At 39.6% G+C, this 12,789-nt stretch overlaps 1 protein-coding gene across 3 annotated transcripts in view; it reads right to left on the bottom strand.

Annotated features, from left to right (window-relative positions):
• Window positions 1–6: 6 nt before the first annotated feature.
• PPARGC1A (PPARG coactivator 1 alpha) overlaps window positions 7–12,789 on the bottom strand; it is a 336,419-nt gene continuing 323,636 nt past the window's right edge. For 2 of the 3 annotated variants that reach the window (XM_015862902.2, XM_015862903.2), the window contains exons 11-13: window positions 3,957–4,078; window positions 3,452–3,603; window positions 7–637 (exon numbers count right to left, since the gene is read on the bottom strand). In XM_015862902.2, the coding sequence (XP_015718388.1) occupies window positions 534–637; window positions 3,452–3,603; window positions 3,957–4,078 (378 nt within the window). In that variant the 3' untranslated portion in view covers window positions 7–533. Of the gene's footprint in view, window positions 638–3,451; window positions 3,604–3,956; window positions 4,079–12,789 lie in introns of those variants that run through there. The other variant, XM_015862904.2, reaches the window with a different exon arrangement.

The following is a 12,789-nucleotide window of genomic DNA, read 5'->3' as shown; positions in this document are numbered from 1 at the left end:
TAAACCACACTGCAGGCTTGTGGGACTTGGGGTCTCTTCTGGATTGTCATTTTATCACTGTGTTGTGAGAAGAAGCTTCATTTAAATAAAAAAAAATATGCAGTGTCTGATTCCCAGACATCAGCAGCCATAGTTCGCAAATTTGTTCTTTTTTTTTTCGCTTTGCTTTTGTCTTCATTGTGTTAAAATGCACTATGTACACATTTTGAAGTTCTACGTTGTAAGTATATCTCTGTGGAACTGCTGCCATGACATGTGGTTTGCCCTCGGTCGCGAGAGGACCGCGGGCTGCCCTGCCACCGGTCACCCGCGAAAGCAAAGCTGACACCCATGGACACGTGTGTGCTTGCTGAAAAGCCTTTCTGCCTCCTCCCTCCTCGAGCAGCTGTGTTCATGTAAACCATGGTTTTGAACAGAGAGTGTAAAGTAGGAGAAATTCCTAAGTAAGTATGACTTTTAATTGTCCATTATTGAAGGACGTGATGTCCGTGAGGTATTCAACATCCCTCCATTTTCCTCGGGTGTGATACTTGTTACCTGCGCAGACTCCGCTGTGCCTCTTTAAGTAAACTATCAAAATCCATGGAGTCATACTTGCTTTTAGTGGAAGCAGGATCAAAATCATCTGAGTTTGAATCTGAAACCCAAAGAGATGAAAGTTCAGTTAACAGGTGCAAGGCACTGGCGAGCACTTCCATCATATTCTTTGTACAGCAGTATAAACAAACACTACAAAAATCAACTGTCTGTTCAGCATAGACGGAGTGAACTATAAAATGAATATGTAAGTCCTGTACCAGTAAACTCTAACGAGCTTCTCCAAAGACTGAGCACTGCCACTCTATGACTCAGTAGTCATAGAACGGCTGATGTTGGAAGGGATGTCTGGAGGTCATCTGGTTTAAATCTAGTCCAGGTAACCATCACAGGTGTTTGACAAAAAAAAGCATTATGGTTCTGCAGCTGTATTTTGTAAGGTCTGATATCCCAAACTTACTTCTACTGAGATAGGTGACAACAGGTGAATGTGCTGAAAGCCACCACAGCCTGCAGAGAGGCATGCAGGAGATGCAGCCATGGGCTGACCTGCCACAGGGCCTGATGCACCACACCACACCTCCTTCAATCTCTCTTTTGTTTTCTGTTCAGACTGTTTTGGTTTGCTTGTTCAGAGCATGAGCAACTCAGGGCAGAGGCTCCAGACTACGGTACAAGCAACGTCAGGTGGCATCCTCAGCTCTTTGTAACATAAGTGTAACAGCAAGAACAGCAGTTCAGCACCATCAGAATGTGTGTTTTAGGTGTAATGTGTAATACCTGCTCCAGTGCTGATAGTTGCTTAGACAACATTCTGTTCCTAGAGCAAAGGAGGGATAGCTTTGTAGCCATATAGTACCACTACAGCAATTACTGACTCAACTGCAAGAATTCTATTTCCTTTTGGAGTCATCCCTGCTCAGCACTGGCTCTCCCCAGTTCCTTTATGAGAGTGCCGTTTTCTTGCCATTTCTTCTGTTGAATTAATCAGAACTCCCCATTTACCTCTATAAGACATACTGTGAATTAAATGTTCATTATGAGTCCTGTTAAGACAATATCTTCTCACAGAGGAGAGGTGTTAAACTTCTGACTGCTATTTTCAAGTGTTTTCTTTCTTCTATACTCAACCCAAAGCTGATTAATTCTTCCTGTCCTTGTACCACCTCATGAATTTTAAAGTTCATCCTGCCTGTGTCGCAATATCAGATATTCTGAAACACAGAGAATGCAGTCTGAAGTAGAGAAGCTCGAGCTGTCAATGGGACAAAGTGAAAATACTCTGCTCAGAGATACTCTGGGAATCCCACTAACTCTAGCAAGATGTGCCAGGAAATACACCCAGTGATGAATAATGTTCCAAGAGGGTTCTGTTTAGACAACTTATTTTAAACCTTAGATTTTCTGAGATACAGAAGACCTTCCACTACCAAAGATAAGTCAAATCAAGACTTCAATCTGTTTATACCATTTATACTGTTTTTATCAGTCTACATTTCAACAAATGCCTTGCTACCTTTTATATATTCAACATTATCTTATATCTCTCCAGCAGTCAATTGCCTTTTCTTGGCTTTATATTATCTATATAGCCACTGAAGTGAATTATAGCATATTCATTGTGAACAATGTGTATCATCTTTATCATTAATTCAAAAAATACATCAGTTGGTTAGTAAAAATACATCTGTATTCACTTTCTGCATTGTACAAAGCCGAGGGCAGTAGATACAAGACTTCATTAGCACTGTGTTAAAGGGTTATGCAGGGATTTTAATGACTTTGGTCATTTATTCATAAAAAACAAAACAAAACAAAGAAACAAACAAACAAAAAAAAACCCCACAGTATCTGATTAATATAGATTCTACAACAAACTGTCCCTTGCTATTTTTTTCAGAAAAGAGCATATCTCATACCATTAGACTATTTATACAGGCATCAGGAAAGCTTTAACATTTGATGAATACTTTCAAAGGTAATTAAATAAGAGGTGAGATTATTATGTAATATTAAAAGGATGTTTTGGAAGTCTGCATGGTCACTTTATGCATGAACACTAGTATTCTTTTTCTAAGAGTTTTAACACTTCCAAACACCCTTGCAAGGGGAAGCATCACATCCTGAACCACAGCATAGGGCAGAGCCCTGCATTTTCGCCAGAACAGAACTGGGGAAGATCCAGGTGAGTTATCATTCTGCTTTCACTGTTATTCACCAATGGGACAGAAGTGCCAAGAGGTCTGCCATGCTCTCCATTGGCTGGAGCCTCTCACATCGTAAGTGGAAGTCCTTGCAAGGGAGACATATTCACTAACAGATGCTGATGGATAGTGTGAAAACCACTGTCTGAGATCTGTGCCCTTTGCTATAGTATGGGTTAAATTTGGTGAGGAGTCCCTCTAGCATTCAAACACAATAAACTACAAATTGCATTTAAGGAGTATTTCTGGAAAGTTCTACCATACAACTCATAGCCAAATCAGATTACAGCAAATTTTGGGGCAAAATGAGAAGGTGAGGTTTCTACTTTGTTCTTTGTTTAGGGTTCATATAAACAAATCATGTGTTAGATACAAGAAGCACACCAATAAACAGTAAAGAATTGAACAAGTGTTTGGGGTGCTATCGTTTCAGTATGGCAATGTACTATTGAGTAGTGGGCATTTATTTTACTAATGATGGAAATGGGCTTCACAAGAATTTTTGTAGTCTGAAATATCTGAAAAAGTAAGTTAAATTGGTATACAATTAGTAGATTTAACCCACAAGTGATAAAGCACCTTCTTTAAATCCCTCACACCAACCATTCAAATAACACAAGCAGGTCACAAAAAACAAGCAGACTAAATTCTTCTGAGTTACAACATGGTTCCAGTTATGTACTTTAATTCACAGAGAGCAAAATACCTACCTAGGTCTGCATAGTTAGACTTGCAAAACTGCTTGCGTCCACAAAAGTACAGCTCAAAGTCAGGTTCATTTGACCTGCGTAAAGTGTATCCATTCTCAAGAGCAGCAAAGGCATCACAAGTATAGCGGTAGGTGATGAAACCATAGTTGTCTCTGTAATTAAAAAAGACAATAATGAAAAGAAAGCTAAAAAGAGTTAACACACATTTGTGTAGCCCCTTCCTGAAAGCAAGAACTTGCAGGAGATCTAGCAGTGGAAATGCCAGAAGTACAGCATCCATTCATCAGCATGATTGTCTCGTCATGCAGCTAAATACTTACTTCTGGGATAGGAAAACTCAACTTGCAACATTAATAAATAAGGATGAAAGAAAACAAATACGGTTTTGAACTCAGCTGGTCATCTGTAACAGTACTTACACTGGTAACTCCCATACCAGTAGTCTTACTGCCATACTTTTTTTCATATGGCAGCTCTCAAACGAGGTAATTTCAGAAGTTCTTACCCATCATCCCGCAAATTTACTGTGCACTCCTCGATTTCACCAAAAACTTCAAATCGGTCCCTCAGTTCTTTTCGGGTTGTGTCAGGTCTGATTTTACCCACATAAATCACACGACGCTCTTCCTGTTAAGAAAGAGCAGGACAAGTTTTTACCAAATGTGCAATACAGATGAACCTACACATATATGCATACAAATACATTCACACGGAAATGCAGAGGATGCATAATTATACTAAGTCACTTGTGCAAGATCTACTGCATTCAGCTACTGATTGAAATATTCTCTCCTGGAAAGCCTTTAAGGTATTTAAATGATGCCAGATTTTTGGGGTGAATTTTCTCCCAGAAGACTCCACTGAGTGCTGTCACTGTTCTACTATACAAAGACAGACCACTCCCTCTGTATCTTATTGCATCTTTTTCCCTTTCACCTTCCCATGACTTGCCCTTAAAGACTGTAAATTCTCTAGGACCAGGGATCTCCTTTCTCTTGCTAGCTATACAACACTGGGAACTAAGTTGTGGAGCAGCATAAAATAATGCAGCAAGTGTGTAAGTGTATCATAAACATAACAAAATGGATTATAGACATGACATTATAAACTCAGATGACTCATTAGCTGACTCATTCTGCAATCAGCAGCTCCATCACAATCTATACCTTAAACAGAAGGAAGACTGTGAGCGGTCCAAAAAAATGACTTTTATTAAAATAAATACTGTAGAGGGAAGAGAGAAGAATAAAATATTTCCTGTGGTCACCACTATCTTTGGGCTTCTTAGGAAGAAGAACATGACAGAATTTCCTGATTAGGGGGTCATTTGCAGGTTCCTTTGACACCCAAAGCAAACCAATAAAGACACTTTAAAAATAATCAAGTCATGGTCATATAGTTCCTTTCTGAGTGAAAATGCTCAGGAGAATGACAGAAAGACAGGGAAACCCTGTCAAGAGTCACTTTAAGAATACCTGGATTAGCAACTTACTGAGGACAAAGTCATTCAGTGAGTTGCAACAGAAAAAAAAAAAGAAAGTGAAAAAGAGATCTTCAAACCACTGACCTTAGAATAATCAGAGCAAAGAAGCAGTAGCTTATTTGTAGCAGATAGCCCTGATGCTCTGATTGCCTTTGGCCTGAGGAACTATTGGCCTGTTGGTCATCCTCTGCACACACCCACATGTCTGTCGCATAAATTGTATCTCCATCAAATTCTTAGTTGGTGTAAATCTGTCAGTCAGTGGAGCAATGTCAGTTTAAACCATCAACTTGGGCACCTGAGACTTGCATAGAATGTAGGTGCTGAATTCCAAAGGAGCTATACTGACTGCTGAGAAATCTTGACTATCTTAACCTGGAGGTGCCTAAAGGCTAATGGCACCTCAACTGTGCAACGCTGAAGGCTCTAGGGACCTAAATACAGATTTGCATTCCTGCTCGGAAACATTCTAGCTTGAAGAGTAAGGTAGCTTACAGTGTCACAGTTCAGCTATAGCACAAAATGTATGTTTTCTGAGTCCCCACACAGGTATAAGGCACCAGTCATTTCTGGACCACAGCTAATTGGCACACATAAGACAGTTGGATTGAGATCAGAGCACAATGCTTGTGGAAACAGAAATGATCTTGATGCCACTTCTTCACTTGCTTGAGCACTCGTTTGAGATAAAGGGAGCATCAGTACTCCTCTTCGTATGGGCTTGCAAAATCATGGTTCTCTGTTCCTAGGACAGCACACTGCTCCCAGAAGCTGTTTAATGCAAAATAAATGAACAATTCCTGCAGCTGGAAGTTGAAACAGAAGGCACTTCTCACTAGCATACCAAGTCAACTATTTTTGCTTACTCTTTTCCTGGCCTCACAAATCTCAGGGGCCCAAATCCAGTTCATCTATGCTCCTGAGAAATGAAAGATATGAGTCCAAAGCTCCAGAGAACAGATCCACTACTTTCACTTCTTGAACAAAAGCCCTAATCACTAAGGCATAGCAAAAAAAGTGATCACTACAGCCTTCTGGATTTTTTGTAGCCCTGGTTGGCCCAGCGGAGACCCTGACTACTCCTCTGAAGTACGTATATGCTCTCTTTACTCAAAGATTGGGTAACTATCTCATTTAAATGCCTGAAACTACTGCTTCTATTGATTATCCAAGAAACCAAGGTGACAGGATTAATAGTCCTCTATTGCCCTGCTGGGAGTGACACTTCCATTTTTAAAAGTTATGTTCTCTAAAGTTCACCATCTAAAAGCTGTTCTCGCTCTTTGTTGTAGGCATAAAGCCTAAGGAAGTTAGCACAGCTAAAAGAAGGGTAAGCATGCTGACGGATGGCTGTATACTTATGAAGGAGGGTTACTTTACAGGCAGCTGCTATTTTTTAGCTCCTACTCTCCTGATTCAGAAGTCTGGGTAGACCTTCTACAAACTAGGGAATATAGACAGCAAGCAACAGAAATCTGCATTTCTTCCATTCCCCCCATTCTCATTCTGCTTGCTTTCAGTATGGCTGCATGTTATAAACTTCAAAAAGAAGAAAATCTGCATATGCACAGTAATTACTTTTTCAGACTGTTTTACCAAATCAAGGATTTAACCGCATTGAAACACTTGATAGGAAACAATTCCATTGATACTTGCTATTGAACCTAAATGACTGACCAGATGGAGCAGAACATAACATAGCAGACTGCCTAATATACTTTAGCTGAGATAATACATCTCGACTGAAAAAACATAATGTTTCACTCCCTGACATGGAGATTGTTACATTGCAGACTGATGGAAGTAACTACTGCATGCTCTCCCATAAGCCTGTGTGCATGCCTGTGCAATTTTTACTTCCTCTACCCTTCTAATAACTTTTATATATCTAATATCCCTTTAAGACAACTGTAATAAAACAAAACCGAACAACTAAAAAACGCCTGTTAAACTACCATTAAGGGAATAAGTTAAACTTGCAAAATTAAGGAAATTCAAATTTAAAGCTGAAATGCACCATATGTCCTCTAGTGCATACACGAGATGCTCGTTCAAGTATTTTTTTAAGCAGAGTGCTGTGATGGTATGAGGTACTGGGGAACATAGGATTCATACAGCACTGTTCTTGTCTTGTTTAGCTTCAGCTTACTTAAAGTGGTTATGAAAGAAATGTTTGTATTTACAAAAAAACATGCATTTTACTCCCATTAATAATGAGTCATACAAGCCTAACAAGATTATAGCATACCTCTAAATTGTAAAGACCCTTATTTTATCATGTTACATGCTTAAGTGTATATGTGCATATTAAGTGTAATTTTTACTGCCCTTGTTAGAGAAGATGATATATAACTTGGGAATTTAGAGAACTATGAAAAAAAACCTTTTGTTTTCAGCTTAATGGGGGAAGACGATTCTGGAGAAAACTCCAGAAAATTGTGTTCATATTTCCCTCCAAGAAATGCAGATGATTTAAAATCACAGAATCATAGAATCATTAAGGTTGGAAAAGACTTCTAAGATCATCTAGTTCAACTGTCCACCTGCCACCAATATTGCCCACTAACCATGTTCCTTAGTGCCACATTTACACGTTTCTTGAATGTCTCCAGTGATGACCACCTCCCTGGGCAGCCTATTCCAGTACCTGACCGCTTGGAAAAGTTTTTCCTAATATCCAACCTGAATCTCCCCTGGCTTCTAAGTGTACATAGCTCATTGTTTTACCAAGCAAATTAACAAAAAAAAACCAAAACAAACAAACAAACAAACAAAAAGAGCCTGGTCAGCTTCCTCAAGCCCAATATGTCTGTCTTTTCCTTTGTCTAAATTTCCTTCTTAATCTTGCTCTTTCCTCCTGGCAATAAGAACACTTGAAGAGGCAAATATGGCAGGGAATCTTAGACTGAAAATCACTATTTCAAGTCCCAGATTAAAATACTAGAACATTAGCATGCCTGAACTGGAGAAAACAGGACCAGGACATACCTTCACCAATTCAAGTGTCAATAAAACTATCACTCATCTCCAAAAACATTCTCTGAAGTTAAAGATCTTTTTGTCTTGCAAAGGCTGTCTACAAAATTCGCTTTGTTTTTCCTTCCTCATTCTTAACCTTTAATTTCATTAAATCCCAGGCCAACAGACACATTAGTTTTCACATGGCTTTTTGTACCTGGCTTCTTAACCTAACATTTGTTTTCTTTGTCTGCCTCTCCTCACTGCACTCTGAGGTGCTGCTGTCCTCATTCCCCTACCATTTTTAAGTCTGCACATCTGTGGTACATAACTAGTTCTCCAAGAGCCCAACTATGCTCTATGTGAAGATGAGACTAAAAATAAGAAAAAATTATAAAGTCTACCACAAGCAGCATGGAGGAAAAGGATCTGTTAGCTGAACACAAGCCAGCAGGGTGCCCAGGTGGCCAAGAAGGCCAATGGCATCCCAGCTTGTACTAGAAACAGCATAGCCAGCAGGACCAGGGGGGTGATTGCCCTTCTGTACTCTGCACTGGTGAGGCCAAACCTTGAGCGCTGTGCTGGGTTTGGGCCGTTAGCTACAAGAAAGGCACTGAGGCCTTGGAGGGTGTCTAGAGAAGATGATGAGGCATCTGGAGCACAAGTCTTGTGAGGATTGGTGGAGGGAAAAGGGATTGTTTAGTCTGGAGGAACAGTAAGAAACATTGCTTTAGATTCTGTATTAAAGAAGACTAAGTATGACCTGTAGACATGTATGAATGGCAAAAGGAAGATTCACAAGAAGTGAAGAAGAAAGAAAGAACACTGCAAAATATTCTCAAATCTTGCTCTGGCTGAGGAATGAAAACATTCTGCCACCCTCCAGGGTGACTGCTGAAAGCATAGTGATGGATCAATAAAAATCAAGATTTTAGGTAATCTATTTGAAATATTTTCAGTAAGTTGAACAGAAAAAGTAGAATGGCTGGGATCAGGCCCACCAAAATGAGCAATGTTTAAAACAAACAAACAAAAAAAAAAAACCAAAAACAACAAACCAAACCAAACTAAGTAACCAACATGCATTTGCTCCTTCATTTGTGGGAATTTACTCCATTATGGGCTGTGTCTGGTTTCAGACATCAAAGAACCCAAGCATTCATTTAGGAAACCACCTTTCTCCTGCCTTCCTGTTGTAGAGAAATTTATTTTCTTTGAAGCCACGTGTTTCTTTCCGCCTCAGTGGCCTCACGGTGCATTTATCTTCTTGTACCAGTGAGTTCTCTGGGACAGGGACTTGTCTCATACAGGCAGTCAGCACTTATATATGAAAGTAGTAATGCTAATAGTAATTTTCTACTGAGGTAGAAGCCATGCCCTGAAAGGTATTTGCCCGTGGTCTGATAAGCTGCTGCAGGAAAAGCCTGCATGCCTAAGAAATGCCCAGGGTGTACAACAAGAAAAAAACAGTCCTCAGTCTTCTTGACAAAACAAAGCCATCTGCCCTGGCTGGGGGTTAGACTGTAATTTCTAGAAAGCCCTGAGTAGCCTGTTCCATCCTGCAGTTGTTCCTGCACCTTCATGATGAATGAATGTGTCTCTGCTATGGTCTGGAGAGAACTATTGAGTTAAGAAAGTCTTGGTGGCAGACTGGCCTTCTGTTTAAAGAGAACCCATTTTAAAATGAATTGTGAACAAGTGACATCAAGATCAAGGTACAATTTGCTAACATTTGGTCCATCAAAAAAGGTATCATAACCACAAATACAAACAAATAAATGAATGACAAAAATATTCTGACTTTCTAACAGAAAAATGACTTGTGGGCTCAGTCTGTATTTTTTGTGTGAGACTGCTCAAAATAAAGATCCTACTGCACAGAAAAGACACTAAATCTCCAGTCACTGGAGTAGGGAAGACAGAGAAGAAGCGAAGAGAAAAATAACAGAACTTTTTGAAGTTAAGCCACCTGAATGTGGCTGTAAGTCTAGATACGAATCCATACAGGGAAATGCCAGCTCAGGCTTTCGGTTGATCTGAAGCTACTGCAACCAATATGTTGAGTGCAGTCTGACCATGTAGCCACGTAGCATGAACACAGGCTTCTAAAACAAGCCTCTTCAGCAGTCTGCCAATATGTCTTCGCATCTGCCAAAATACAAGCTGCTTGCGCAATCAGAGGGCATTGCTACACATATGGTTTTGACAGATTAAAATATGTTTTTTTCTCATCTCTTTTTCCTGGGTTTCACACTCTTTTTGTCACACTGAGAGTAATTCCACATATTGAACCAGTAAGACCTGATGAATTTTTGTTCAGCCATGGTTTCTGCTCCCTTTCCTCTGTGCATCTTTTCTACAGTCAGCTCCCTGAGATCTCAGCACAGTGCTACTCATGAAGAAAAGCCACCTTCCCTTAGTAGCCAGCACTTGGGGCCCTGGTACTGACCAATCTTTGAGCTGCTCTTTTAACAGTATTAGGAGGCATGTTGTCTTGAGCCATTTCTTGCAGCATGAGGATGAGCTAGAAAGAAAGGAAAAAGACTCCAATGCCGAATTTATGGAAATCTAAGCTTATGGAACTTACAGAAAGAGTTCAAGGAAAGACAGAAGGATTCTTATGACTGAACAATAAATGAGTTGAGCCCCTCAGGAAAGGAAGGAGTGACACATAAGAGACTCATAAGCCAAAAGGAGTAAGAAAGGGAATAGAGAAGTATGGATGAAAAATAGCTCCTTTGTTCAGTTAATACACACCTTATCACTGACTTTGTGGGATCAATGCTTCTCTTTCTATGCTGTCTCGCAACCCCCACTAATTTGCAGGGAATGAACTGGCATGAGTCAACACACATTTGTAAAGTAAAAGTGCTGGTAGACTGGAGAAAGGAGTTAATATGACTTCAGCTACATTTCCTGCAGATTTGGATGACTGCATTTAGAATTTTTGCCACGTTCTAATTATTGATATTTTATAAATATATGATTTGTCATCTCACTACATCATTTCAGGTCTAATTTATTTATGTTTATTAATACACAATTTCATTAATGAAGTTAATTAACATGACAGTGCCCATTTTAGAAGAGAAAATAAATTCAGCCTTGATTTAGAAAAGACTAAAATTTTTAACTTGGAGGAACTGATGGCGCAGCACATCTAGAGCTTTTCAAGGATAAAGGATTTTCCTCCTTTTCCCTGTATTAGCTAGTGGCCAAACATTTCCTTGTTTTTAACTAAAACAAATTTCCTATCTCCTCAGCAGGATTCAGGTTTTTATACCAAATAAAATATAGTAATTGAGAAGTAACAAGATACATCCATGACAAAGGTCTACTTAAAACTCTGATTTGTGTTAATCTAAAAGAGTATAACCAGTGGAAGTTACGATTTCCAGAAGTCAGTGTTATCTCTAAACAGATGGAATAGAGAAAAACACCAACAGTTGACTTAAATATATCCCATTCTGAAGCCATGCAAAATCCTTCCATTGCCTTCTGTTATGGTTTTATTATTTTTGTTATCAGTATTCCACATTGTAACATTATGTAGTGCACTGAGAGTTAAAGAGTTAATGCTCCAGTTCCATGGACTGTTGATATTTCTGGGTACCTGGTTCTCAGAAGAGAACTACATACGCCAAAGGATTCTGTGTTTCTGTTTTTCATTCAGAGGGAAAGATAAAACTGTTTGCAAGTCATGAGAGGTCCCTTTTTCCTTTCTGCTCATCTCTGCAGTGTGTGTGTTCCTTAGACATCTCACCTTCACCATTAGAGTGAAGCCTTCAGTTTTTGGACAGTCTCATTTTATTTCACTTCTTAGCCTCAATTCCAATTATATTGTATTGTTATCTTGCATTCAACTTAGTAAATTAGTTTGTTTCTCCTCAGATCATTGCCACTGTTTTGTTTTTAGGCCCATCTCCCTACCCTTTTCCTCTTTTCCCTTCCCCCTTTCCTAGGGCATGGGTCCATGAGTCCCCCACTCCATCAGTCACNAGGCCCATCTCCCTACCCTTTTCCTCTTTTCCCTTCCCCCTTTCCTGGGGTATGGGTCCATGAGTCCCCCACCCCATCAGTCACCGAACTGTGTTGACCTGCCTGTAAACCATTGCCACCTTTCCTGAGTTTCAGATCAGAACATGCTATAGCTCTGCATTTCATGTATCACCTACATTTTGTACATAGGTCACCTGGTGCAGTGAAAAGCAAAATGATTTATCAAGCTCACTAAGAACATTAGCAAAAGAGATGAAATCCATGAACTAAAGATGCCTGTTCCCTCCCAGAACTTCTCATTGCCACAGACTATACCATTCTCTGCCAATCTTTATACACCTAATGTTGAGGGCTAAATATTTGGAGAAATGCCCAAGAGTCTGTAACAATTAATTTTTTACTACAAAGTCCACTAAAGGTACTCAGAAGAGACCTACTAATTTTGGCGAGCTTTGGAGAGAACACTACAGGAAAAAGTGGAAATGAAGGTAAGCATCCCAGTATACAACAGTTTGTGCAGAGCAGCAGTAAAGGGAGCCCACCAGATGGTCTTAACAGTCACAACTGGAGTCCAGAATTACAGCAGCTCCCAATTTATCAAAACCATCATGCAGGGGAACTAGAAGGGGACAAAATCCACACATCAATTTAATAGCCATCTTTTCTATCCTGCTGCTACTACAGGCAAGGGAGTTCCTCATGGGTACTTCCTTTGCTGCAGGTACTTCAGTCAGTTGAACAAAATAATCAAGTAACACACGTTCATTGAGAAAAGGCCAGTGTGAAATGACATTTTTAAATTGCATCATGTCTTCAGACTATTTTGCTAAAAATCTTAAAAATATCTTAAAAATTAACTGAGTCATAGACAAGAAAGAAGCAATAAAAGTCATGCCTT

This window comes from Coturnix japonica, chromosome 4, assembly GCF_001577835.2.
Source record: "Coturnix japonica isolate 7356 chromosome 4, Coturnix japonica 2.1, whole genome shotgun sequence".
NCBI lineage: Eukaryota > Metazoa > Chordata > Aves > Galliformes > Phasianidae > Coturnix > Coturnix japonica.
Note: the sequence above shows the minus strand (reverse complement) of the source record. Positions and strands in the feature narration are given on the sequence as shown.